Source organism: Meleagris gallopavo, chromosome 5 (assembly GCF_000146605.3).
Source record: "Meleagris gallopavo isolate NT-WF06-2002-E0010 breed Aviagen turkey brand Nicholas breeding stock chromosome 5, Turkey_5.1, whole genome shotgun sequence".
Lineage (NCBI taxonomy): Eukaryota > Metazoa > Chordata > Aves > Galliformes > Phasianidae > Meleagris > Meleagris gallopavo.
This window is the reverse complement of record NC_015015.2, coordinates 22,138,151-22,165,893: the sequence shown is the minus strand read 5'-3', so window position 1 is coordinate 22,165,893 and position 27,743 is coordinate 22,138,151. Positions and strand designations below refer to the sequence as shown.

The 27,743-nt window shown below is 47.6% G+C and overlaps 1 protein-coding gene across 2 annotated transcripts; it reads left to right on the top strand.

Moving 5' to 3' along the window:
- Positions 1 to 6,051: 6,051 nt before the first annotated feature.
- CREB3L1 (cAMP responsive element binding protein 3 like 1) lies at positions 6,052 to 27,380 on the top strand. Of its 2 annotated transcripts, none has more exons than XM_031553529.1 (11): positions 6,052 to 6,299; positions 10,950 to 11,110; positions 12,788 to 12,887; positions 13,805 to 13,962; positions 14,113 to 14,262; positions 15,041 to 15,099; positions 17,199 to 17,267; positions 19,505 to 19,604; positions 23,567 to 23,687; positions 24,109 to 24,355; positions 24,761 to 27,380. In XM_031553529.1, the coding sequence occupies exons 1-11, from the start codon at positions 6,107 to 6,109 to the stop codon at positions 24,795 to 24,797; spliced, it is 1,395 nt and encodes a 464-aa protein (XP_031409389.1). In that variant the 5' UTR covers positions 6,052 to 6,106; the 3' UTR covers positions 24,798 to 27,380. The 2 variants fall into 2 exon arrangements, with proteins under 2 accessions (XP_031409389.1, XP_031409390.1); XM_031553530.1 differs by having other exon boundaries at positions 13,802 to 13,962; positions 23,567 to 23,681.
- Positions 27,381 to 27,743: the final 363 nt, after the last annotated feature.

The following is a 27,743-nucleotide window of genomic DNA, read 5'->3' as shown; positions in this document are numbered from 1 at the left end:
TGCTGGCGCCGCTCCTTGCATCGCCTTCTTCTGATTGTGTCTTGAGCCTCCGTCGGCTCTCCTAGGTCTTGTGGCGCCTAGCGCTGGAAATTGTAAATCCAGGCCCTTGGCACAGCCGCTCGGTGGAGGAGGTTTCCGCAAGGAGCTGCGCCGGGACTCCGCGAGGCACCGGGCACATGGCTGTGACTGCACCTTCGCTCCGAGGGGCCGCGTGCCCTGCCGGGAGGAGCTCATGGCACAGCAGGGTCAAGGCAAAGGGGGTCCCCTGCCTTGCTTTCAGTGATGCAACTCTCCTCCCCCTCTCCTTTCCCTGTCATTCTGCATTATTCTACAGAAGGCAATAAATTCTGGGCCTGATTCCAGATCCGGCTGAGCCAAGCCCTCTGCCGCTTGGAGGCTGAGTGTCAGAGAGGCGTCTGGTTAGCTGCACAGGCCGAGCCTGGGATGCCGAAAATCACCCTGGGCTCCCCGGGATCTGAGAAGGATGGAGGAGTACTGCTAGTGGGGCTGAGGTTGAGCTGCTGGAGGGGAATAGTGCTGGAGTTTGCAGATGGTTCGGACTGAATTGCTTCAGCACTGCCGTGCAGAGATGCAGGAAGAGCGGGGAGCAAGACTGCCCAGGCAGAATGCGGGCATGGGCAGACTTTAAGTGGAAAAGCAGTGAGATGCAGTCCATGATGGTCTTTGGTGTCCCCTCTCACCCACGTAGGTCAGGGTAGAAGGGCACCAGAAGGGTTGGAGAGAGCCAAGAGATAGTGGATGATCACTTGCGCTCCGTGGGGAGCAGTTGCACTGACTAGACAGTGAGATGAAGTGTGCACAGCAGCTGTCTGTCCCGCATGGACCCCGTTAATGCTGTCAAGACCTTCACTTTCATAAGCTCTAAAATTCACTGCATTTTAAAGCAAGCAGAAGGACTGTCTGGAGTGTATGGGCTCTTCTTTTCTGGAATGTAAAGGAAACCTCGGCTGTGAAGCTGGAGTGCAGGGGGCTTCATTCCTTAGTGAAAGCAGAGAAGGGAAATGCAGATGTCACAGCTGGGACAGGAGATTTATCTTGGCAAGCAAAGAGGAAAAATACTTTCAAAAAGAAAAGAGAAAAGTCAGAAGATTCCCCTCCCCATCTGCCCTGCCTGCCAGCGCGAGCAGAACCTCCAACCTGCAAAGGCCCTTCATCTCCTGGGCCTGGGCTCTCACCCAGCTGGATTAGCCCCTTGCTGCTTTCTCCTTGGAGCCGGACCATCGTAGTGGGAGCAGGGAGGCTGTGAGAACTAAACTGATCCTAGAGGGAGATTGTTTCCAAATAGCTCCAGTGGAGGTGGGGAGGGAAAGTCACAGTCGGAGGATGGATATGTGAAAGGGAAAGGGAGGTACAGATGTATCCAAAGTGACTGCAGTGGAGAAGTGGATGCAAGGAGAGGAAACAGCTCCCTTCTCAGCCATGTGGAGCCACTGGGTGGGAGCACCTCAAGGTGCACCGTGTACAGAGCTGGACAGTGGAATAAGCTTAGTGCCTCAATCTTTTTCTGAGGCTCTCCAGAGGTCTAACTCCAACTCTGGGTGGGGGCAAATAAAGAGCTTGCATTTGGATGTCTGAATGCCTTACATTAACTCCCAGGATAACTGCTGTACAACAGGAAGGGGTGTTCAAATGAGAAGTGCACGCACGCACACACAGTTTGCTATTTAGACAACCCTAAGCATGAGGTCAGGGTGAAAACATGTGGTGGAAATATGTTTGGAAGAGTCAGTGCCTATGTCGGTCACCACGAGTGAGAGAGAGCAGGAGCCAGCAGCTGACAGATTCGCACTCTCCCTGTGGCAGAGGTGGCCTCAGCCTGAGCAGGAGGTCTCCTGGGGCAGGAGACCAGCTTCAGGCTGCCTGGAGATGAGGAGATCGTTGGCACCCCTGCCTGCACACCCCAGTTTGTTCCCCTTGGGCACTGCCTCCCTGTCCTCCCAGAGCTGCAGTGGGGGGATGGGTGGCTACAAATCAGGCTTGGATCAGGAAATCTAGCACATCCTCGCCATTGCGTTTCTGTCCCTTGGCTGCCCCCTCCCTGACCGCTCACTGGTAATACAGCTTTGGAAACACATCTCGTGCTATTTCTTGGCTTTGGAGCATAGTTAGAAGGAAGGAGGGTGTGAAAGGGAGGGGGAGATAGCAGGAGGGAATAATGCAAAATGAGACTGTGCTGTGAGCTTTGTAACCCATCTGGAAGCTGTTTCCCCCAGCACGCTTCATGCCTGCTCCCTCTGGCCCAGGATGGTAAAGAATCACGTTCCCCAGTTGACTGGTCCTCCTTGCTCAAGCTAGGCCCATGAAAGTTACTTGAGATATTGTGAAGGAGAATCTCAGAAAACTTGCAGGCTCCTTCATTGTCACAATAGGAGATACTTTGCCAGTTCCTATGGAGCAGGAGCTGGCTGGAAGGTGCTGTTAAAGAGAGAGTTTAGACCTTGGAGAGTGCGTTAGGTGGAGAGCCTGCTCTGCTTGTTTATCTCCACAGATCCCACCATTCCCATCCAATACCTGTGGCACTCTTTCTTGGACCTTATGCTTAATGTGCTTCTAGTCTGCTGTGGTGTTGGAAAAAGTCTATCCAAGGCCCAGCACACTCCTTTCATTCAGTGGTAGAACATGCAGGCCTTTGGCTGTGCATGCTCCAGCCTAGGTGGAAAGGAATGGCAGGTACAGCACCTCCATTGGTGTATCAGCTCAAAGCCTCATGGAGCACATGTTTGGTTGGGTGATTAGCCTGCTTCTGTTACCATTCAGAATCTGGCAGCTCTTCGCTGTCATGCTCTGTTGTGATCCATACAGCCCCGACACACCGTACCCTGGGACCTGCAGTTACCCAGAGCCTTCTCTCTCACATGTGTTAAGTAGAAGGGTGGCTGAAGCCTTCTCTGAGTTTTACCAGATAGGCATAGCTCTCCCACTGAGACTGAGTGGCAGAGTTTGCATATTCTGAGCAGTTAGGATTGATCTGGGCTAACTAGCAGTGGTTCTGAAATAAGCACTGGGCTTTGCTTCACAGTTGTATCAGGACAAGAGATAGTTTCTTGTTACCGCATGGCTGCATCTATGGATATTTTTGCTAATCATTGTTACCAACTACATTGATACCTATCCTAAAGCTAACACTATCTGTTGGCATCAGGAAGGAATGAAGCCCATGAAAGAGACCCAGCAGTCTCCTCAGGAGTGGTTTTGCTTCTTGCTTTTTCTCTTGTGGATTTAGGTGGCTACAAAGCCATGTCATTATTTGCTTTGCTCTTCCTTCTACTTTCCTTTGCCTCTTGCTTTCTTCTCTGAATAAAAGCAATCTCCAGCTCTGTGTGGATGTTCTTTCTGTCCAATCCCTGGTGCCACCTTTGATAATACCATAGTTACTCCCAGTCATATATGCTAGCTAGCCATCAAGCATAGCTGCTTTCTCTCTACCATCCCACTCAGAGATTCTGGGCTGGTAAATGTATGGTTGATGAGAGATGAAAAGGTGCTACTTTATGTCTGTCTCTGGGGAGAGAATGGACTCTGGTAGAGCTGAGCTCCTGCATTTCTTGAAACAGAGTGCTGCTTCTTCATCATCACTTTCGAGCAGGGAGATCCCCAGACAGCCTGTGTGGTGTCTAAAAGCAGAATCAGAAATATACGATGGCATCTGCCAGTGTCAGTGCCTGTGTTAAAGCTCTACTGACCAGCCCCGTGCACTCATTACTGACATCTGACCCAGAGGCATAGCTTCTCTTCCCTCCAGGTAGGTTTGTCCTACAATGGGAAGACTGATGGCTGACCAATAAATCCTTGTTTTAAGCCTGGGTGCTAAAAGTGAGTGTAACTAATGCATAACCACATCTTCTCCCTGGCTGTTTTCAGCCCCACCTTTGTCAATGCAAGCTTGTGAAAGAAATTTGAAGCATGTGGCAGTCACAGACAATTATTCCTGCAGCTGCCCATCCATTCCTGCTCCTCGTTGAGAGTCACATGTTCATTCTAGTTTATATGGCTATGGCTGTACTTATAGCCATGACACGGGATGCCTGTGTGTTCCGGTGTTACATTGGCAGCCAAAACTCTGAATCCCTTTACTTTTCTATGATTGGTTACATTCTCATCCTTACCATAAGGCTATCATGTTCATATCCTGTTTGCTTGTGTTGTTTGGAGAAAGCAAGACAAAGAACAGCTGTTACACGAGCAGGCACTCTCTGGGGTTAATGCTCAGGACTCCAAACTCTCTTACCCCTCTGTGTTGTAGGACAGGACAAAACATGGTTTTCCAGTGCTTTTTAGATAACCCAATTGCATCTGCTGACTCAGCTCCCTCAGAAGAACAGTGCGGATGGGAAGAATTTGCTGTCACTCAGTTCAAGTGCAGAAATCTTCTAAGCAGCTTGAAAATGACTGAGTAGCTGCTTCGCCTACATCCTGCCAGTATGGGAACAAGTGGAGAAATCTTCATTCCAGACTTCCCTGGGAGGGCCTTCTCACTGGGAGAGAAAGCTGGTGTCAGGTAGAATGTAGGCAGCAGGGACTTTCCCCCACTTCCTGCATGCTCTGTGGGCATTTGATTTTTAAATTGAGTGGCTGAGGGATGACATTGGAGGGTGAAGGGCACTGCAAATGATAGAACCTACAACACTTACCATTTCCCTCCCCCACTTGATGGGAAGTGTGGGTCTGCTCAGCTGGAGCCTACTTCATTCCCCAGCCTCACCCTATGCTCAGGCAGCCCAAGTAATGTTGACAGAGTGATATTGTGCACAGGTAAAGCAAATATACCTTCCTGTAGGAACAGGAACCTGCACGGTCCAGCATCCGGGGTCCTCTGGCCAACTCCTTCTTCAGTATTAGAGGTGGGGAAAGAACTGCACGCACTCCCCGCTCCTCTGGGAACTGGCTCTCCCACTGAAATTTTCACTGGCATTCATGCCTCTGCTCTAGGATCTGTGTGCTCTCTTCCACTCTCTTGTGTGCCTTTACTCCTGGTATTTCAATATGCTGCTTTCAATGTTCTTCTGCCCACCCAGATGCTTTTACAGTCGGGCGGGTGGGGGCAGTCTGACTCGGCTGAGCTCTCCAGTTCATTTAAGTTACACAGTTCCGTCTGTGTAATATAGTCACTTGAATGTATCTGTCTTTTCTTTCCTCTCCATGAGCCAAAAGTGTCAATCTGCCAACGAATGGGATAATTTTTCAGCTGGTGTTTGGCAATCATTTTTCTCTGTGCTCAACCAGTGCTTTGTTGTAGCAAATGGAAAAGTTAGCAATCTTGACTTCTGAATAGGGGGATATGCCTCAAAAGAAGCAGGTTCCTGTGGCATCAGGAGCCCAGCTCCCCAACTGCACCGGCAAGATTTACTGGCTGTTAGTGTAGAATGATTAGCGGCATGATTGTTTGTTGTTAACAGCCCATCTGTAGTGTTTAAACTTCATCGGGGAGCAGAATTTCACAGTCATTATCTGGCTGGAGGACAGCTTCATATGGTCCACAGAGGGGCTGTGAAATCCCAGAGGAAATTAAATATAACAGGAGGCCTTCCTGTTATGTGGATCCAATTGATTTTTTTCTTTTTTCTCTGATAAAAATCAGCAGCTGGTTTTATGTTCTCTGGGGTATCAGAGTGCCTATTGCTGCTGGCCGAGATCATGAGAAAGTGTCTGTCACCACAGGCAGGTGCTGAAGACCATGATTTTCTGCCACACTTACTTTTTGTCATCACAGCGATTTCTTGCCTTGTGCTCTGCTTGGCTAGATGTCATAGTGAGATGATGCTGGGAAGCTGAAGATAGGTACCCACAGAGGAAGGAGGAGATGCAAGAGCATAGAAGAGTTTCATGAGTGTTCACAATGTAGATAAATAGGCAGAGAACCTATAAAGCACCTTGGCTTTTTCTATCTAAATTCCTGGTGTTTTTGTCACACTGATGCACAGAAGGGGTAGCAACTGCTCTTTCCCATCCAGAAAGAGCTTTTGCGGAGGTTTGGCTGTCAGCACAGCAGAAGGCTCGGATTCCTCTTGGAGTTGACACTAATATTCTATCTCCCTTGGATTTTCCTCAGCATTTCTCCGAGAACCTGGATCACTTCTCTGACAACATGGAGGATTTCTCCAACGACCTCTTCAGCAGTTTCTTCGATGACCCAGTTCTGGCTGAAAAGAACCCGCTGCTGGACATGGACCTGGACCCACCCACTCCAGGCATCCAGGCAGAGCACAGTTACTCCCTCAGCGGAGACTCTGCTCCTCAGAGCCCCCTCATGCCTGTCAAGACTGAAGATAATGCTAACGGTGAGCATGAGACACACACACTGCACAGAGTCAGACACATCTGGTAGCAGCGGCTCTGGCTGTCTTCCTCATATGAGGACAAACTGGCTAACCCTGGAGCTTGCGCATGGCTAATCCAGGGAAGAATTTGATCTGCCATTGTTAAATACAGCCCACATTTTTTCCTTCAGTTTGTGCTCTGACAATCACATTGCTCCTTTGCTGGGCTAGCTGTTATTTACGAGGATAATAATTGGCTGTGGTTCTGTGTGCTGCCAGCTTCTGGCAAGCAATAGGCAAAAGTCATTTTAGGATCCTGCAAGCCTGGGTGTGGATGCCCTAGATCCAGGTCTGTTTTGGCATTCGTCAACAGGGTTTTGGCTTGAATATAGGAAGCATGAGTCTCTGGCTGCAACCAGTGCTGGTACATGTGGAAAGCTAAGTGGCTTCTTTACCAGCAGATCTTTTAGACAGAAAGGAACAGTCATTTCAAAGTCTATTTTTAAAACAATTCATTTCAGGATAATTTATGATGGCTGGATATTTTTAGAGCAGTCCTTGCAGAGAGTCCTGTAATTTGCGGCACTGTGTGGGTGTCCCAACAGCTGATGGACAACCAGCCTGCCTGAAAAAGCAGTGGCACAGGCTCAGTATACACAGAAGAAAGCCATTCCTTTAAGTGAGAATGAGACTCAAGACAGAGGCTTCCCTATCATGGCCAGGAAGGATCCCAGCTCTGCGGTACAAAGGCAGAAGTGGAACTGGCCTTCACTGCCTCTTTGGTTCCTACAAAATTGCAGCCATTGCTACCATGTTCCCTACGAGTCCCTTAGGAAAGTATTTGAGAGAGGATCCCAAGCAATTCAAGCCAAGTAAGCACTGTCTTAATATCAGAAAAGCTTTCCATCTGCACAATTCTTTTTTCCCATCTTTAACCCCAACATAGTCTTGGAGGGCACTCATTTCAAATAGTCAATCAGGCAACTAACAAAAAAGAAACCAGCGTAAGTGCATAGAAACATGGTTATTCAGTCTCTGCAAATGAACACAAGGAGGGTGCACCTTGGGAATGAGAGAAGCAAGAAGAATGAGTTGTGAAATGCAGTGAAATATCCCTTGAAGCCTGGCTACATGAAGCTCTAGGGCACCTGTCACTTCTCCTCTCCTCTGCATTTGGACATATCCCAGCTTCAGTTGCATTCTCTCCAAGGCAAGTCCATGAGTCTCCTGAATGCAGTGCAACAGTCCTCCTTGGGCAGAGGCTGGTACAGTGTGAGCACATAAACCAGGAGAGGCTGAGATGGAATCTGGCGCTTGCTCTCTAAGAGTGCAGATTAGTTCTATGCTGGGAGTAAGGTCTAATATTAGTGTGGCAAATCTAGGGGTATCTATGCCACAAGTCCTACAGTGGAATAATTCAGCCCATCTTTTCAGGGCTATCTTGGCTTGTAGTGGGATGTGAGTCATGTTCTAGTGTAGCCCTGAGTCAGGTCCAGTATTTGTAACACTGTGCAGTCCTTTTGGCACAGCTCCATCCAGTCTCAGTCTTCTTAGACATTCACTTGAAATTAATTACCAGGAGTGGCTTTTCTTTAACATGAACCCAGAACTGCTTGGTCTGCAGAGCTCCCTAGGAACGCCTGGGCTCTGTCTAGGCTTGGAGCTGACTGAGGCTTGCTGCTTATCAGCTTTCTCCCAGCTTTTCTGCAGATCTTCAGCACTTCCAAATCCTGCCCCTTCCCACATGGTTCCCACTAACACGAGTCAGCCAGGGCAAGCCTCTGGGTGCGTTGTGACCCTGTTTATCTGTGGAGTCTGCTTCCCAGATGGTTTGCACACAGACTGGCTGTTTTAGTTCACAGTATGAGCCCTTCATTCTGCAGGCTGTGATTTGATGCCAGGAGCAAGGGGAGCCAGGATCATGCACAACAGTGGGTGCAAAACCAGCCTCAATGCTAGTGATTGAATTCCTGTCCAGGTTCTGCTTCCCTGTTGCTTTTGACTTACCACCTCTCAAACCTAGAGCAGCTATGGACCTCTCACAGCCATACTTCTTCCTATCATGTACAGAGGACCCACAGCAGAGCATGAGATTCTTGGCATCCCTCAACATACAGTGGATTCTGCAGCGGTATATAATGGACATGCCTCTGAAATGCCCTCTCATGCAGCAAAACATGGATGTGTCCACACAAAAAGCTTCCTTCTCAGTCCATCGTTGACCCTCTGATGGCTTATGTGTTTGTGAGTCTGCAACCCAACCATTCCCTAGATAAATCTCCAAGGGTGGGAAACAGAGCTGGGTCAGAACATAGACAGGAAATGGGAGGATGACATGTATAATTATTTGGGTGTCTGCTCCTCAGACTGTCTGGACTGACAGCTCTGGGGGCTGCTGTCTTTCTGAGTCAAGTCTTAATGGGGAAAACTGTTGGTGGTCTGCTCTCCCTTGCCTGATAGCTGGCTTCAGCAACAGGCATCTCAGATGGAGGATGCCTTGCGCTTCTGAGAAAAAGAGAGCATAGAGTTCTGCAGCAGGAAGGAAAGATGGGAGAGTGAGGCTTAAAATCACAGCAAAGGAACTTCAGATTAGCCAGCAGGCAAAACATTCCTCCTGTGGGTATAGAGAAACCCTGGAAGAGACTTAATGGGGAACGCTGTGGACTGTAAATCGCTTTGCAGAGGGATGAGATTAAATTTTACAATCCCCTGTCAGGCCTGACACAAGTTATCTGAACTTGTCTAGAGTTGGGACACAGAACATCTCTCAAGATCTCTCACCTCTGTAACAGGCTGTGGTCAGACAGAAGAAGTTAGTCCAAGTTCTCTGTATGCAAATACTTGTGGCTAACACCTTGCCTCCAACCATAAGAAAGGGCTTGCTTGCATACCAGGGGCAACTGGGACTTCATTACCAGATGTGGGTTTGGTGTCCTTCACAGGTCAGTGAAAATGCAATTCAGTCTGTCTGCTCAGCAGCCTCTTAATTGTCACAACTCTGCAGTGCACCCCTGCCTGAGACTCTCCTTGATGATGTTGGCTCTGCGACATTATAGAAGCTCTAGGAAGTGATCCAGCAGCACTGGGAGGAGCACACTGCACTGGTATACACATGGAGTAGCCACAGCATCTTGTGTCTGTACTTGAAGATTTCCAGCCACACAGAGAGCTGGAAAGAATGGGCTTCAGCTAGAAAGACTTCTCCAGGCAGCAAAATAAGGGATGCCAAGCCAAAGACAGGAAGACATACCACAGGCAAAGCTGATGTAATTTCTGCTCAAGCTTTGAGACCACTGTGACTCAGGGTTCCACCCTTTCTTCTCCTGTGGGCAACAAAACCTGAGTTGGACAAAGATGACTTTACGGTACCTTTAACTTTGGTTCACATGGCAGCTCCATCATGACAAGTTGCTCTTTCATGCCCTTCTTTGCACAGACTTTTTTTGGAGCTGAGGAGGACCTTCTTCCTCCTCTCCTCCTGCCAGGACATCTTCTGGACTGAGGCTGCACTACAGAGCTGCTTTTGGCAGCAAACAGCTGGGCAACCCCCCTGGCTCTGGAAGCAGTGTGTGCAGACAGAGATGTGCAGGGGTTGGAGAGTGAGCCTGAATGTTGCCTTACGTCAAGCCAACTGGGGCACTGTCTGGTGACATACTTAGAAATTGTCTGTCCTTTGTCAAGATAAATGAGTTTTTGTTTGTCAGATAAAAAGGAGAAGGGATGAGGATTAGAGTGGAGGATGCAGGCTCCAGGCCAGCTTGGAGTAACTTTTTGGCAGTCTGAAGTATTTGAAGAGCAATAAAAGGACCAAAGCTTCAGAACAGAGCTCAGGCCGCTCTCCTGCCTGGCAATTTTTTCCCCCCATGTGAGTTGTACCACTCCTGGGATCTCTGCTTCCCGTGGTGAGCCTGGCTTACACCACATGCATGGTACAGAGCAGGCAGGGTCCAAGGTTGCATCCCCACACAGTTCCATTCAGTGCTCTTCAGTGCTGCTGCTCCTGCCATGTCAGCAATGGCAGCTTGGCACAGCAGCTCACAGCAGCCCGCAAGCAATGCAGAGTGGCAGAGGTAAGACTGAGGACAGCAGCCCCACAAGCAGAGTGCCACACCAGGCTTCTTCCCATCATCTCCTCTTGTCCTGTGGACAAGCTGTGGTACACGACGCAGCATCAGCAGGAGGCCAAAGTGCATGGATGGACCACCAGCAGCCTCTCATTGCTTTTGTGCTCTCCAGCTCTCTAGCACAGAGGCAGTGCTATTCTTGGTAAAACACCTGGCAGCTCTGTGATGCTGGCCATGCTGCCTGAGAAGCCAAGCCCAGCATCCTCCTTACACTGAGTTCTAAGTATAAATAAACTCCAGAGAATGAGACTGAGACATCAGTGAGGGAGGAAACCCCGCAGCTGTCTTTGAGCACATCGGCTGCACAGGGAGAGCAGAGCAGAGCAGAGACACGATCCTTCTAGCTCTGTCCTGTCTCTGCTCTCCGCACACTGGGGGTTTGTTCCTTTTTGTTCCCTCTGTTGTGGGCTTGCACATGCTTGTGTGGTGACAGTGCTAAACTTGGAAAGGCAGCCTCCCCAGATGGGGGGAAGCTGTCTGCATGGATTTATTTTTTTTTTTGTCCTGTTCTTACTAGAGTTTGACTCTCACGTTGTACATGTTTCAGAGCTGGAGAATGGAGTGTGGTCTCTGGGGCCCAAGCTCTGCTCCATCATGGTGAAGCAGGAACAGAACCTGGCTCTAGACCCGCCTGAGTCCCAGCTGGCTGCCAGCTCCAGACCTGTGTTGAACCTCAACCCTCTGCAGAGACTGCCAGTCCCCGAAGAGGTGAGCCCATTGAAGGTCCATCGGGAACTTGGGCTCTCACACAGTGGCATTCCTGTGATGTGGACCCAGCTGTGTGACTGCAGGGTCCTGCTAGGTGATTAAGCTGCCGGCCGGACAGAAGAAGCCAGAATATTGCATCATTTATCATTCCCCTCTTGAAATAGCAGTCAGAGCAGCACCAAACCTTAGGCTAGCTAGAATTGCCTTTTTGATTCCTGCAGCGAAGCTGCAGGATATCTTACCCTTCCAGAGAAAGTGATGGAAGGAAGGTTTTCTCTGGCACAGGAGGTTTTACAATCTGGGTTAAATACAAGCATATTTTCTTGGCACAAAACCCAAAGGCTTTTAAGCTTGCACATGCTGGAGGCCTCTCACGTCCAATCTGCCAGTATTTTTGTAGCCACTCTTTTGCTTATTTTCATTGACTTAGGATTACATTTTTCTCAGAGAACAGTGTCAGTTAATGCTATGCCAATGACCCAATTGCTCTTGAGTATAGACCCCTGCCCTGCCACTATCTTTTTCATGGCTTTGGGCTTATCATATGGCCTTTCACTTTCCTCAGTTGCTTACTGGAAATGGAAGTCCTAGTCCAGCTCCTCCTTTGCATTTTCCTATGAGGCAATGGGAACTATTATTTCTAAGGAACAGGAGGCCAAGTCTATTGGTCATATCTAAGTTCTTATAAAGTCTGTTTGTCTGAAGAGGCTCACTTACTTATACCACTAGTATGTGGGAGGCAGCTGGGGGCTCTGTTTGGCTGTCCCTGAGCCCAGCCGTGTTGGAAAGGAAGGTTTGAACACAGATCTCAGCTATCTTGTAGCAGCTCAGTAGATAACAGGAGAGCCTCCCTGGGGTTCACTTCCTTCATTCACTCATGCTGAGCATCTTCCCACTTAAACAGCCATCCAAAACAAATGGGTACTTCCAGCCAAAACTGTGCACAAACTTCCTCTACTGTTTACAAAGCTTGAACTTGCTGTGCCCTTGAAGCTCTGCTGTGTGTTTGTGTGCTCGGCAGCCATACCATGGTGCTCTCTCAGCTGTGTTTACTGTCTGGAGGAGTTTGCAGTGTGTCTGTTCAGTGTAAAAACTCCCCCAGCCTGTGGTGGCCTGGGGGCTGGTAAGCCAGGGAGCTGAGGGGCAGCACAGCCCAGATGGAAGAAAAGTACTCTTTATTTAACTCCCAATCCTCTCCAATTGGAAACAGCTGCCCAGTGGTCCTGCTGAAAGTCATGTGAGCAGGATGGGGTTTTGTTCTGTTTTCTTTTTCTGCACAATATCTATACTCCCATTTCTAATGAAGACAGATCAAAGGGGCCCTTCCCATGGTAACGCAGAGGTTGGTTTAAGTTGCATTGTCTGTGTCTAGCAAGGGAAGAATTGCCAAGTCAAAAGTACCTTTTGGAGGTACTCAGTACACTGCTTGGCAGTATACCCGTCTGCCACTGCTGATTCTCCTGCAAACGTGTTTGCACTCTGCCTGCCCAGCAACACAAACTTCAGGAGGCGAAGTTTGAACTCCTGGTTGTTGTTGTGTGTAGTCAGAGGCTGTCTGGGGGCAGAGCTGTGATATGGAGTGGAACACAGAGTGGTGAGCACTGGCTGTGAATAGAACTGGTGGGAGCACTCTGAGCAAGGGAAGTGACAAAAACTCTTTCTGCTTCTTTTCCACAGACTCCCATTGAAATGACTCCAGCACCTGTGATCAAAGCTGAACCCAAAGAGGTGAACCAGTTTCTAAATGTACCTGCAGGCAAGAAGACAGAATTTGCTGGTAAACCTATATCCTTCTAAATCACTCAGATACAGATCACTACTATTTCTATCATTACTTAAGAGCAGAACCATATATATGAGATAGTACTGGGGTACAGACCAATAGATGTGGGGGGCATTGTAAATTTTCAACTCAGATCAGCATCTGGACCAACAGCAACAAGCATAATTGTTCAGACAGGGACTCCCAGGCAAAACAGGCAATCACAGAGTTGGAGATATGCAAGACTGCCTTTAAAATCCTCAGAGGGACTGTAGCGTTATCCAAAAACAACCATTTGAAAGTCAGGAAGTTCAGGATCCAGTTTAATTTGAAAAAAAACCAAGTATATGAAAATCCACCGATGCACAAATGAAAGCTCTATGGGAACTTCCACTTTGCCTCAGAGAAACACTTCTTAGTCAAATTCTCACCTCCATTAAGGTCCCCAGGGCTCTCCAGTACAAAGTGGGGACAGTTTTAAAGTGCTTGGCAGCCAGCTGAGTAACCAGAGTCGCTTTTGAACAAGTGTGCTGTCAGGTGTGCGAGCCCTGTGGTGCTTTTGGAAGAGCTCTTCTGCAGAGCACATGTGAACAGGTTATGGAACAAAACATCATGGACTTTGTACTCCATTTTGGTTGACACCCGGTAACGTTAATGCTTTGTAAATACCACCAGTGTTTTGGCAAACCCCCTGCCAGTTTTCTGACTCCTGCAGTTCCTAGTTTAGCACATTTGAGGTCAGTCTCATCTCTGTTTTGGGCAAAGCTCAGTCCAGCCTTGTTCTTATATATACCCCATCTTATGAGATTTATTGCTTTCTTCTTTCAGTCCTGCTTCAAGGCAGTGCATTTTCCTGTTGCTACTTGGCATCTGTGCCTGTCCCAACAGGCTGACATGACAGCCATTGACTTGCTATCCTTATTTCTCAGTAGATGACCTGGTGCAGATGCCTCCAACTCCGCCCAGCAGCCACGGCAGTGACAGTGATGGGTCCCAGAGCCCTCGGTCCCTGCCTCCCTCCAGCCCAGCCCGACCTGCTGCTCGCTCTTCTACTGCCATCTCCTCCTCACCTCTCCTCACAGCACCACACGTAAGGAAGCAACAGGATGTCATAGTGATTCAAGGCTTCTTGGTGCTCAGAGGGGACTGGAAGCTTTCTGAGGCTTGTAGGGTGGATTCAGGTGTTGTTAAGGAGTAGGACTCCTTGCTGTTGCTAACAGCTGCTTTCTGTGTGTTTCAGAAATTACAAGGGACCTCTGGCCCGCTGCTCTTGACTGAAGAGGAGAAACGCACCTTGATTGCTGAGGGCTACCCCATTCCTACCAAGCTACCCCTCACCAAAGCAGAGGAGAAAGCACTGAAGAGGGTCAGGAGGAAAATAAAGAACAAGGTGACTGCAAAAAAAAACCAAATCATGCAGTTCCTATGATTCCAGAGCCTCACCTGACCTGCACTATAGTTATCCTTGCAGTGCAGCTCAGAAGAGGTGGGATCCTGCCTTTGATGCACTGGCACAAGCCTCCCAGCCGACAGTGGTACTGTGGATCATCTGTATGCATTCTGTGCATGCAGCTATAGCTGGAGAGTGTGGCTTCTAGCCCATCTCCTGTGAGTGCGTGGCCTGTGATGGGGCCCACAAATTAAAGCATCAGACCAACCGTCCTGGTCAGGCGTCACTGTGGGGGCAGGGGAACAAGAACTACAGCATGGTGTAGGACATGAGTGATGCACAGAGCTCATTAGCCAGGCAGAAGCTATCAGACTTTAGACTGATTAGAAAGCATCTTGTGGGAGAAATAATGAGACCCTGAATTAGTCACCCAGTGACTCAGAAGTGGTCTGGGTCAGAATCTGCCCAGATGGCCACAGCACATACCGTGTGAGTCAGAGGAGTTCAGAGCAACCCAAAAGATGCTCTCAGCAGCAAGGGGGGTCAGGCACACTGCAACAAATATTTGTGGTCTATAGGCCAAATAAGTCTGCATGTCTGCAGCATCCATTCCTCCCAGTTTTGGCCTGGAGTCCAATAGGAATGGCAGACTGGAAGGTGACTTCCCCATTTACCTGAGGGTGCTGTGTGTGCAGAGAGTGGACAACATGAGGGGGCCAAGAGACATGTCTAGATGCTTATGGTACTGACTGCTCTCTGATGGCTGCCCCTCTCACAGATCTCTGCTCAGGAGAGTCGCAGAAAGAAGAAAGAATATGTGGAATGTCTAGAAAAAAAGTAAGTTTCTTCTTCTCTGCCTTATCTTTGACAAAGGAGCCCTGTCCCTTCACCGTCCCTCTTTCTAATGTGCTTTTGACTCTGATAGCCCATGTGATCCCATACATATGTAGTTATTCTTCCCCACAGCACCTGAGCTCAAAGGTGACTGAACCAGGGTCAGGGGTCTCTCTTACTACTTTCATTATGGTATGAGGATGGTCATATGTGCTCTAGCCAGTAGTGACATCATGGTCAGTTGGCTCTTTGAACCTCTCCTTACCAAGATGGTGAAGTTTAAAATGCCAGAGGAGTATGAGGGATTTCCATTGTGTCCCTATGAGACTCAGTACCCACCCTTGCCCTGAGGTGACCTATTTGACAGTGGGAAGTATTCAGCAGTCACTGGGCTTGCAGTGGGACTGTAAAAAAAGCATATTTTCAACTCAGAAAACTACTGACTTGCTCAAAAAGTACAATTCTTTGCAAGACTGGCTGCACAGAAGTTTGGTTTGGGATCTTGCCCCTACTCCCCTCCCTCCTAGAAATCCTCTTGCAGGATGGAGAATGCTCTAGAAATCTAGTGTTTCCAGCTGCTTAGTTTGGCTGGTCCTCTGCAGAACACAGGCCGTTTTGGCTGCCCACAAGGTGGGATTTGGGATAAGAGTCACATTTCCCCACTAGAACTGCTCCTATTCTGTCAGTCTCATAAAAAGTATGTCCTCCTAGGGTACTGAATAAAGCTTTTCCCCTTCTCCCCATGAAGAGGACACACAAGCATTTGGTAACAAGGAAAACCTTGCACCATTATTAACCACACCCTTTTCCCTTCCCTTCCCATCCCCCTTTTCATACAAAGGCTTTTTTTTTCTCCTTATAACCCTCAAATCCTGAATATGTGATGGGGATAAACCCACGGTGACATCACATAACAATGGCATATGTCAATGAGGGTTGAAAATAACTCCTGAAGTTCTGATCCTACGGTCCTCTCTGTACCAGCATTCCACGCAAAGCAAAATGCTGGGATCCAGCTGCAAGCTCACATTTCTGTTTAAATACCATCTTTTTCCCTGTTATTAACACCACCTGAGATCAGCAAAATGGAAAAAAAATCCCCCAAACCCAACCTTAATTAACTCTTCCTGCTGCTGCTGTTTGTTTATCTTGTCTAAGTGTGCAGAAATGCTAAATGAAAACAGATGACTCAAGGCCCCTCCAAAATCTCATGCCCTTTCACAAGCGGTGCCTCAGTGTTCATGCACGAGTCCAGGCATTGCAGCACATCACCTCCAGCTAGTGTCCCACACGGACACCCACATCCCTCAGAATGGGGCTGGGGAGGTGCTGCCCTTGCTGAAGCAGCAGGGCCACAGCAATCAATCTGTGGTGGGGCCTCTTCCCCAGACGTGTATGTACTCAGTGCTTTGTTACGCTAGCGCATTGCTGGGACAGATGGCTTTCAAACAATGCCAGGTTTAAATGTGAACCAAAAGGAACATTTGATGATTTTTTTATATAATTTTTTTTTTAATGTATCAAGTCTTTCGTCAGCTTGGCTTTCTGCATGAACTGGTTTGTCAACATCTGTGCTTGGGCCCTTCACCATTCAGCACCACGCTTTTGCTACAAGCCCGGTTTTTGCACGGAACGCCTGGTTTGGAGGTAGTGCTGGAAAGCCCAGCATCACCAGGCTGTATCCCTGCCGTGGAGATACTCCCCTTCGCCTGTCCCAAACGCAACACTGCGCCTTTCCTCTCCAGAGCACTGGGAGCAGCCTGCAGGTTCTCTGCTGCCCTCAAGTGCCCACAGTAAGAGCTGGCCCAGCATTTGTGCAGAGCTGCCTAGTTCCAACTGCGAGGCACCCAGCCTGGCAAATTTTTGGTCTCAGAGGAAGAGGTGTGAGAATGCATACCTCCTCCCCCCTCCTCCCCCCCGGGCCTTTGGCATGCTTCTTAGGGAGGTTGGAGGCGATTGAACATTTGGCTCCAGGACCACACGTGGAGGCAATGGATGTGGCCATTGAGCCTGAGCCTTCTCAGTGCAAGAGAGGCAGGGACTGCATCTGCTTCCTCTGTCCCACCTGTGTAACTAACTGGTCGTGGGTCTTATTCCCACAGGGTCGAGACATACACGACAGAAAATAATGAACTCTGGAAAAAAGTGGAGACCTTAGAAAGTGCAAACAGGTAAGGGGAGCTAAACCTGACCTCTCTGTGGGTGTGCAACAGAAGGGAGACCGAGGAAGCACTGGGGCAGGAGGGCAAGAAGTCAGCCCCCAGCTGCTGGTGTGGTGGGTGCGCTCGATGAGGCACTGGTCTGGGGCCCATGGCAGCAGCAAGGCAGCTGGGTTTGCTTAGTGAGCCTGGAATGTTTGTGTTGGGACGGCCAGGCCACGCCACAGCAAAAAGAGGGAGGGAAGGAGTTCTCTCCCATCTCTTCCTTCTTGTCCTTGCAGCCCTTTGGGCTCACCATTCTTTCTTGTAGCCCTCCAGGGGTCTGATTGTCTCCAGGGCAGATGATCTGAGGGAGGCTACCCACACCAGGTCCTCAAACCCACTTCTTCTGTTCCTGGGCTCTTCACAAGCCCTGGGCTTTATGCAGCTGTTTCAGGTTTCTGTTGAGAAACAGCTGAACAGACTAGATGGGAAAGCTGTTTCCTCTAATAAAGGCAGAGATCCCAACTCCCACCTCATCCAGGGCAACTCCCTCTAGTTGGCTTTGGTGGGAACTGTGCAGCTCAGCCCCACAGCTCTTGTTTGCCCTGCCTTGCCCACTTGAACAGCTAGGCTAGAGGAACTCCCTGCAAGCCTGGAGGATCTGCTCCCATCTGCTGCTGCTCCTGCAGCCCCAGAGCAGGCCCTGGCTCCTTCCTTCAAGTCTCTGGTGAACACTTGTGCTTATAATATGCAGAGGTAGTCAAGAGATCACCAGGAGAAATTTACTTCCTTTCAAGCAGATAAGAAAGACTCATGCCTTTGCTGTGGGGATGAGCAGCAGGAGGAGAGCCCAGCCCTGCTTGCTCATATTAGGTACAGTTAGGTACAGCAAGGACAGGGCTGGTAAGAGAAAAGTTCGTTTCTGCAGCCCTGTTTGCTGCCGCTTCAGCATGCAGGACTGTGAGGCACTCCTTGAGGATCTGCCATTCTCTTCTCATCTACAACTGCACAGCCATGCCCCCAGCTTCATGCCAGCCACTGCTGCTTGGACTAGGGAACCAAGGTGTGCCATCTGCTGGTGATACAGCTGCCTGGCACAGTCAGCCACGGGGCACAGGTTGATGCCTAACCTCCGTGGGAACACAGGCAGCCCTTGGTGTTGAAAAGGCATGAACCCCACCCTACAAAATCAGAAGATTGGCCTAAAAGCTAGGGATTATTTTTCCTCTTTTTTTTTTCCCCTCCCTCAGAAAACACACTGTTGTTTCTAATTGGGTTTGGTTTTCAGTCACTACCAGGGGGATGCTCTGGTGCCTCTTTCCACATGTATAAGGAGCAGAGGAGGATTTGGAATGAGATAAATCTGGGATTCTCCTGCAACCTCCTGGCTCCAGGACTTGGCATTTTATGAAAGTTCATACATATTTACATGAAACAGCCAGCAATCCCAAGGGGAAATGCTCAGTAGTCCATATTCCAGTAATTTGGAGCCCTTACTACTGTGTGCTCTGCAGTTGGGCTCCTAAGATTTCTTCATCAGCCCAGTGAAGATTTTGGTGGCTCTTCATACTACACCTACCACTGTTCTGCGTTTATGTGCTGATGCCTGCATTCAGTTAAACAGGGCAGAGAGACCTCAATACATGTTCCTATTGGAGCAGCCAGAGAATGAATTAATCATTGAACACTACATTTGGGCTTTGCCCACATCCCTCTGCAGAGTTTGCCAAAACTGAAGAAGCTGGAGGGGGAATCAAAACTGCTTGTTTCCCTCTCCACCATATGGTTCAGGACACAGGTTGAGCTACAGAGCACATTTCTCTGAGTGAAATGGGAAAAGGCAGGCTCTTCTCAAGGTCTGAAAAGGCTACAACATTCAGCCTCCAAACCAGAGCTTGATGGTAGCCCAGCTCCACAAGGCTTTGAGAGATGACTGGCTGAAGCCCTGACTGAATGGGATGTTTATAACTGAGGGCAGTTGCAGTGAAAACTGTGTTGGATCTACCCATGAGCAGAGTTCTTCGACCTAATAGCGCCTTGGGGCATTCCTCCCACAGTTCCTGCAACATTTCATATCTCAAACCTTTTTTTTGTTTTGTGCTTCTCTAGCCTGTCTGGTTGAATAACTTGGGCAAACTATAGCAGTGAGGAGAAGTTTGTTTTTACAAGAATCAGGGTAAATTATGAAGGGGGTAGTGAAAGCTTTCCATCATTCACTAGCTGTTGCCTCTTTATCAAATTCTGATTTGGGTTGTTTCCTGTTCCAGGACTCTGCTTCAGCAGTTACAGAAGCTGCAGGCTCTGGTAGCAGGGAAAGTCTCCAGACCTTACAAAATGGCCTCCACACAGACCGGGACCTGCCTAATGGTATGAGTGTCATTTCCATCATTCCATTTCACCATGCTTCCCCAGACAGCTCCATCAATCTCTGTTCCTGCCCTCTTTCATACTGTCTAACACTGTTGCCAGTATACTTGCTTTCTCCTCATGTGTTAACAGTACCAGAACTGGACCATGTCATATACATGTCAGTAGTGTCAGTTCTTTATGCAACAGTATGAGAATAATTCCTGTGTTTTCACTATCTTATTATTTTGTGCCAAACAGTACTTTGTTTGCTCTTCATTAGCTATTGGACATTCATTTAAAAAAAGTCTTCAATAAGCTCCTATCATAATGGATAGACTTCTTTTTGCTGAGTCTGTAATACTTAACATCTAACTCAGCAGGGTGGACAAATTTCTTCAGCATGCCTACCAGTGGGCATTACCTTCTACCTATCCGCAAGAAATGACATCTGCTCTTGCTATGCCTGTACATCAGACATTGTTAAATCCAGCTAGAATCTTTCTAATTTGCATGTTAGCTAACCAAAATTATTTGGGTTCATCTGTTGGTTTTGATAGTCCATTTGCCTTTCATTTCTCATAGTGAGGGATCATAGTTAAGCAATCTTGACTTCACTGTGGTGCTGTATGACATGCCAATGTGTGGCCTAAGTGAGTCAAATGCTTATTTTTCATCCTTTTTTTTTTTTTTGGCCAGAGAAGAGCACTCTGATCCACGATAAAAATACAGCCTCCAACCCTGTGATATCTTTGCAGGATTGTCATGATTGCTTGTGATGAATCTATCAGTTATCAAATTATCTGTATGTGGTTATCACTTCTATACCATTAACAATCATACAGATGAAGAGGTGTTTGCCCAATTTTCTCAGCATACTGTTTCCTGAGAAGTTCCCCCTCCCTTCTTTCAGTTTCTCCTTTCAAAATCTGCTCAAAACTTTTGCTACTCTTCGCCGCCTCCATGTCAGATCAGATTTTACTGACAGATTTTCTTTTCTGTTCACTGCTTTGTTGTTTCATTCCCAAGTTCTTTCCACATTTTTGGGTGTGACCCCACAGGACCCAGTGACTCATTGCTCCTTAATGCAACAGCTCATCAGAGCACCATTGGCTCCAGCAATTCTTCATTGCTACTACCTGAAATGAGCAAGTCCAGGAGAAGCGCCTTCCAGACATCCCCAGTGCCATAAAAACTGATAAAATACCTAATTTAGCTTCCCAGCAATGTCTTATCTCTCTTAACTGCTCCCTTCATTCCACAGTATCGCAGCCCACACACCAACTCTCTCAGGCTTCTGAGCTTTGAAGCATTTCAAGAATTTGTAATTTGCTTTTCTATCTTTGGCCAATTCCTCTCATCAGCCTCCTAGTTCCCATCTTCCATTTCGTCTCCAAATAGAGCACTCCTTATCAAGACAGATATGTAGAATAATCATGCCTTGCAGCATGGGCATGCAGCAGAAGACCCTTCTCTTCTCACTCTGTGCCTTTCCTGCTGGATATTTTTCTAGCTAATTCCTGAAGGCTCCAGCAGTGAGCAGCCCTCAGCTCCCCTAGGCAAAATATTACAGCATTTTATCTTTCCCAGTTAAAGCTTTTGGATATCTCATCTAAATCTTCCTTGCAATAACTTAAGTTTATTGCAACTTACAGTGGGCACACTGTAAATAAACAAGATCAATTTACATTTTTTTGCAGCTGTGTTTCACATGTTTGAAAGCTGTTATTTAAGTCGCTTCCTTCAGTCCACTCTGCTAAATCACCAGTTTCTTTTATCTTCCCTCATAGGCTGAGTTACTGGATCACTGCTTATACTCACAAACCTCTTCCAGGCCTTTTCCAATTGTCCCCTTTTTTTTTTTGGAATAAAGGAGTCCAAAACTGGGTACAGTGTTCACCTGAAGACCTATACAGAATCAACAAGCCATTCAGGAAGCCTGTTCATCCACTGAAGCTGAGATTTGCCCTTCACAAAGTGATACACCCACCTTGTGCATCATCTTCAGTCCCAGACCTGCTTCTGCAGAACAGCTGCCTGCTCACTTGGTGCTGTTTCTTCTGCTAATCACTCCTACCACCTTGCTGATCTCAGTGTTTGTCTGCATGCATCTCCCTGCTGTTCTCTTCAAACATTTCTCCCCAGTAGTCAAGATTGCTCCAAATCTGAATGCTGACCAAAAGCCAATCTGCTCATGGTCTCTCCCACCTGTAGATTTGATACTGACTGACATACAAGTTAAGCTCTAAAATGTATCTTGCCAGAGCCACAGATACTCCATCTTCTACATTCTCCCAGCTTAACAATGAACTATTTGTCAACTACTTCTGAAGACACTTTTTAAAACAAATTTTTCATCCACCTTTCCAACTGATTTTGTAGTAGTTTCCTCTAGACTATTTTTCCTCACTTTTAAGATGTCAGAATGAGGAGGTATTCAAAAATCAGGGACATGAATGATACTGAGACTCAAACCAAGAGTTACTGTTATGAAATATTTTAGAACTCGAATTAGAACTGAATCAGAAAACAGAGTTAAACTGAAACAAAAGACTAAAACAACACTGTTTTGCAAAGCCTCATCTGAACGCCTTGTTAAAGCAAGCTGTTGAGTATACTGCTCTCTCCCTGACATAAATCCTGTTTTATTTTAGAAGAGAAACAGAGTCTAGCTCTCTTTTATGAATACTGTATGGTAGGCTGTGATAAATCCAAGCAACATGTATTCAGAAGGGTTTTTAAAAAAAAAAAAAGCCTTGTTTTTGTGGAATTAGGAGTCTAAATGCCTTGCATTCCCAATATGATGTGTCTAGTGACTATGTTGTCCATAACTGGTTTCATTACTTCAAAATCAGTCATGGAAAGTCTGGAAAACTAAACTTCCCTTTACATAGTATGGTATCCCTGTGCTATCATTTGATCTTCTGCATATTCTGGAATCCACTGGTGGTCCATATTAGCTTGAAATACTAGCTTCTGTGTGTTACTTAGACATGGCTATTTCAAAATACTTGGCTATTCCAAAAAGTAGTCAAGAGATTGCCAACTGTCCCAACATGTATTCCCATGGGAGACACTTAGCTGATTTGTATACATGCTGTAGAAGTCATCAGCAGATGCACTGCCTCTTTAGATTTGCTCTGATCACTACACTGATCACTACACTGGAGGCAGCTATGAATATACTACCCTGTGGGTGATATATTAATGTGGGTATCCACAGTGTTCTGGTAATATTCATATTGGAATTCAGGTAAAAAGGATTTGGCTCTTTATAACTTCCCATTTGCTTTGTACTGTTAGCTCCCTTAATTAAATGGAGTCCCTTTCCACCAAGACAGAACTTACAGACAAGTGCAAAACTACCAGAGGGGAATTTCCAGGATTTCATCTGCCTCTCTCCTTTCATTGCTGTCCAGTAGCTCTGACTATTCTGCCCACAGCCAGAAGACACGTGGCCCAGAATATGTGCATGCCAAGCATAAGTTGATCTCTTTCCTTGGACTCTGCCCATGTCATCAGAAGTTGGGCTGCTGCAGTTCTGCTACCACTTCTGTCCTAGTCTGGAGAGTAATTTACTTCCCTTTGTAATCTGCTGTGGTATCTTATAGATGTCTCCCAATGAGCTTGTTTACTTGCAGCCCACTGCAGCTCCTATTGTGCTAATGGCCAGATTCCCTGTGAGCAAGGCAGACATCATCTCTTCCCTTGTGCATCCTTCCTTCCCAAATTGTTCCCTAGCTGTGAGCATCTCTCACCAACTGGACAGGCAAGTTCTCACCATGGAACTATAAAAGAAAAAGAGCAACACAGGGAAGCTTTGAGCGCCCCTTCTTAGATTTCCAGTAGAGATTAGCAGAGCAAGTCCTTCCATCCCTGGGGGAGAGCCTGAATACATGCTCTCACACAGATGTACCTGTGTGCTGAGAGGGGGTCTCATTGTTGTTAGTGGCACTGACTGCCTGTTGATATCTCCTCACTAGGTGCTGGTGCTCTGCTTCGTTCTCATCCTGGGATCCCTGATGCCCTGTCTCCCAGAGTTCTCTACAGCATCACAGACAGTGAAAGCAACACCAGCGCCAGACATTTATACAACTAGTAAGAGTGAGTCTAACGTGGTACCTCCCTTTAATCCTATCAAACTATTTCCAACTTCTCTCCTGCCACATCTGTTTCAGGGGTAGTAGCATTGACCCTCCAGAGCCCACCTCGTTGGATGTTGCTTGGTGGGATTCCTGGCCTGTCAGTGGTATGATAGCAGCACGTTGTTTGGGCCTTTGTTTGTTTTCATGTAGTCATTCTCCCAAATAGGAAAGGCTGCAATATGAGGAAAAAGGCACAGGTCAGATCGCCTTCTGGAGAGGTGGTGTGTCCTGGGTAGCATTTGCCTCATAAAGCTCACAGGAATGGGGTATTTTTCAGAGCAGGACAAGGCCATAGCTGGATGAGCATGTGCTAACCAACACTATGACCCTTTGTGAGAGACCTTAACCAAATTATTAACCTATGCTCTCTTTGTTTCCAGTTCAGTCACGGAGCCTCTTGTTCTATGATGAGGGTGCTGGTTCCTTAGAAGAGAGCTATAGCTCCTTCCTAACCATGGACCATCCTGAGGGGTGGGAGGTTGAAAAAGGGCAGTCTGACGAGCCAAGGCCTCATCTGGCGATGACACATGAGACAGCCAAATATATGAGCAAATCCCATCTGGAGAATCCTGACCAGAACCAAACTGACCCAACTCTAACCCACCTCAAAGAGCAATTTCATGAGAGGTAAGTAGGTGGGGACCACAGTCTGAGCTCCAAACCACAGTATGATATCTGGGAGGGACAAGCAAATATGTCCCCTTCACTGCAAGCTTAGAACAACCAAACTCCCTGCAGCAGGCAATTAGACGAGCAGCTGCAGGAGGCCAATGCTGGCAGAGAGCATAAGACCAAGTTTGTTTTCAAGAGCAAAAACTTGGAACTCTGCAGCAATATCCCACTGCTCTAAACAAGAGCAGAGTGGGATGATGCAGGTGGTCCCAGGTTTGCTCTTCATTCAGTGGCCCAGGGAAGACCTCCATCCTGGTTAGAGCATAACAGCTGGGCAGAGAAGTGAATTTGCCTAGGAAACTGCAAAAAGCCTTCACTGATGCCTTTGTGTTTTGTTGTGTTTTTTTTTTTCCTCCCCAGGGAAACAAGCTCCAGTGAGACAGCTGAATACTTGTAGCAGCTGCTGGACCTCAAGGCCTCACCTGTCTGATCGCAGGATTCCCTCCTCACTGACCAACTGAGGGGACTTGGTGGGAGAGGACACTGCATTCAGACACTCCTAACCTGGCCTTGAGTTCAGCTCATTCCCATTCCCATGACCCCCTTTGGTACTGATTCCTTTGAGAGGAGTCACAGGACTGCCAGAACCAGTAATAAACGTCTGACGAAGTCCTGAGACACCTTCTTCTCCTGGCCTTATCTCCTGCTTGAATGAGCACTACCCTATGGGTGTGGGCTCACCATGGAATGGAGGGAGGTCAAGAGTAGGCCCTCAAACTGTTCAGCTCACTCCCCAAAGCCTCCATGGGGGCTGTCCCTGGGCGTGTACCCCTCAGCTACATCAGATGCACATGAAAGAGAGAGTTTTACTGCTCTGCTTAAGGGTCTTTGAAGTGGGTGATGCTGGGACTGGAGAGTTGACTCTGGAAAGTTTGAGCTCATTCCTTCCTCTCCTTCCGCCTCCATCAAGAGAAAACCTAGCTCTTCCTTACTCTAGTTTTCTCTTAATGGATGTGCCTACATAACTTCCACACCAACTATCTGCAAAGATCTGCACACAAACGGAGTGGGGGAGACAGATCCCAGATCAAGATAAACCACCATGAAAGTTAACTGGCAGCTTCTGGGCAACCAGAACTCTAAAACAGGGAGAAGTTTTTCCCCACAGCCCAATTCTCTCCATCCCCAGCACCTTTGCTTTGGCAGAGGTGTTTTTTTTTTCCTTTTGGTTCCCAGCTTGGGCCCTACAGTGTGGTACTAATCAGATCAATGTTTTCCCACTTCCTATTCTACACATCTCCTGCTTTGAGAGGGAATGAGAGAAATCCACTTTCATGACCCTATCACAGCTCTCCATCCCCAATTCTGCCTCATGCCAAATGAGATCTTCCTAAGAATCACAAAGGAAAAAGAACCCTGCAACCTATAGAAGGGCTGCCATAGAGCCATAAACCCCTTCATATCCTGATTTCACTGCTGGTGCCCAGTAGTGTTGTGAACATGCTGGCATCTCTGGAGACTGTTACTTCTGCCAGGAAAAAGGTAGCACATTTGAATTGGCCAGAGTCATCAAGGACTCTGGCCAATTAGATCTCCTCCAGGCTAAGTGCTGGCACCAAAGATAGCAGCCTCTTCCCATACCACCATCAGGCCAGACTTTCCAAGTTTAGTGCTTGTAACACTATAATGCAATGGAAACTACCACAGCATAGGATAGCAAAGTCTTTGGCTACAGCAAATGAGGACAAACCCAAATGCAGCAGCTGTAGCTACAGAAATGAAGTGGGAGGAGGAAAAAAAAAAACCAAACAAACAACAAAAAAACACACAACAAAACAACCTACACAGCCTACCTTCAGAAAGCCTCCCATAGTCAGGAATCTCTGTCAAGATACCCTCACCTCCACTGCCAATCCTTAAATGAGGTCTGGGAAGGGGTGGATCCTGGCTCCACCCCTTTCAGGCACTCAGGTGAATTGCACGCAGCTGAGCTCCCCTGGGCTGGCCCTGCCTTCCCACCAGGTGCTCAATCACTGGTTCAAGCCGTGACTTAGCATTTCTGCTACAGTGCTGAAATGACTTCATCTCAAACGTGTTCCTTTCTCTTTAGCATCCAGTCATCCACTTCTCACCCTTTTTCCTCCCTTTCCCTGCTGAAAGGCCCAGATGTCTCCTCCCTCTGTACCCTCAGCTGTCCTTTGCTAGAAGGACAATGTGGGACTTGAATTTCTGAGATCTGGGACGCAGCAGATTGCATATGGGAGTCTCTGTGTGCTCCGCTAGATCTCACAGCAGACAACCTTGAAGCTTGTTTTGCTTTAAGTGCCCTGCACTCAGACCATGCTGCCCCAACTTCTCCACCAGTCTTGCCCCCTGCTCAAGAACTGGAAGAACTGAGAGAATGGCCCTCACATCTCTCTCTCTATGCCCTCTTTTGAAAACTGCTTTTGCCTCAGAAGCCGCTTAGCACAAATTTGGACACAACTAGCTGCAACCACACATGCTTGGCCAGTGGGGTGAGGAGGAAGAAGGCCTTCAGCACAGCTCTTCTCAAGATTCACACAGGATCACCAGATACCAGAGTGCTCCCGATCCTCTGCCTCTACCCCAGCACAGAGAACCACTGCCGGGTCCAAGCACACCCTCCTCCACCCCAGCACCTCCACTGTGCGTGTCCCCATGCCTCCCACTCCCACCGTTGTACAGAGACCAAGAGCAGAACTCGTTTGTACATAATGAACCTTATTTTGTATTATTGCCGATCCCTTAAGATATTGTATTTTGGAAACTCTCAGATCCTATTTTCAGTATTGTATTTTATTAAGAATTAGTGCGGGCTTAGCACCTATGAACTCCTTTCTTGTTAGCAGCTCACTTTCTCCTTATACTCCAGTAGCCTCTTCCCTCCTGTTTTTTGTTTCGTTTTGTCTTGTTTACTTGTGGTTTTTTTTTCAAGCCATCTTTTCTCTTTCTTCTATCACTTGCTCTGCATTTGCTTAGACAAGCAAAATAAAAATAAAATAAAAAGATGCAGCATCAATCCTGGGTTGACGGATCCCTTCATTCCAGCATGGTTGTCACAGCTTCTGATCTCATGCTCACCAGATGTCCCATTTGTTGTCTGCATGTGGAATTGGGTCAGTGCTGGGAGCTCACACTCAGTGTTTGGGCTAGAAGCAATCTTGCATGTTTTAGTTCAGTAACTTGGTACCTGATGGCCTGTTGATCTGCACCTCTGATAGTACATTTACATCTGTGAAAACTGGTGTGAAACTCATGGCAACAGGGGTGTAGGAGATTAAGTTTTATTCTAGAGAGCTCCTGGTGGGTTTGTTAGGATTTGGACATTGAAATGACCACAAATGGTCCAGGCAGGAGTTATCTGGACTTTGGAAAAGCTTGA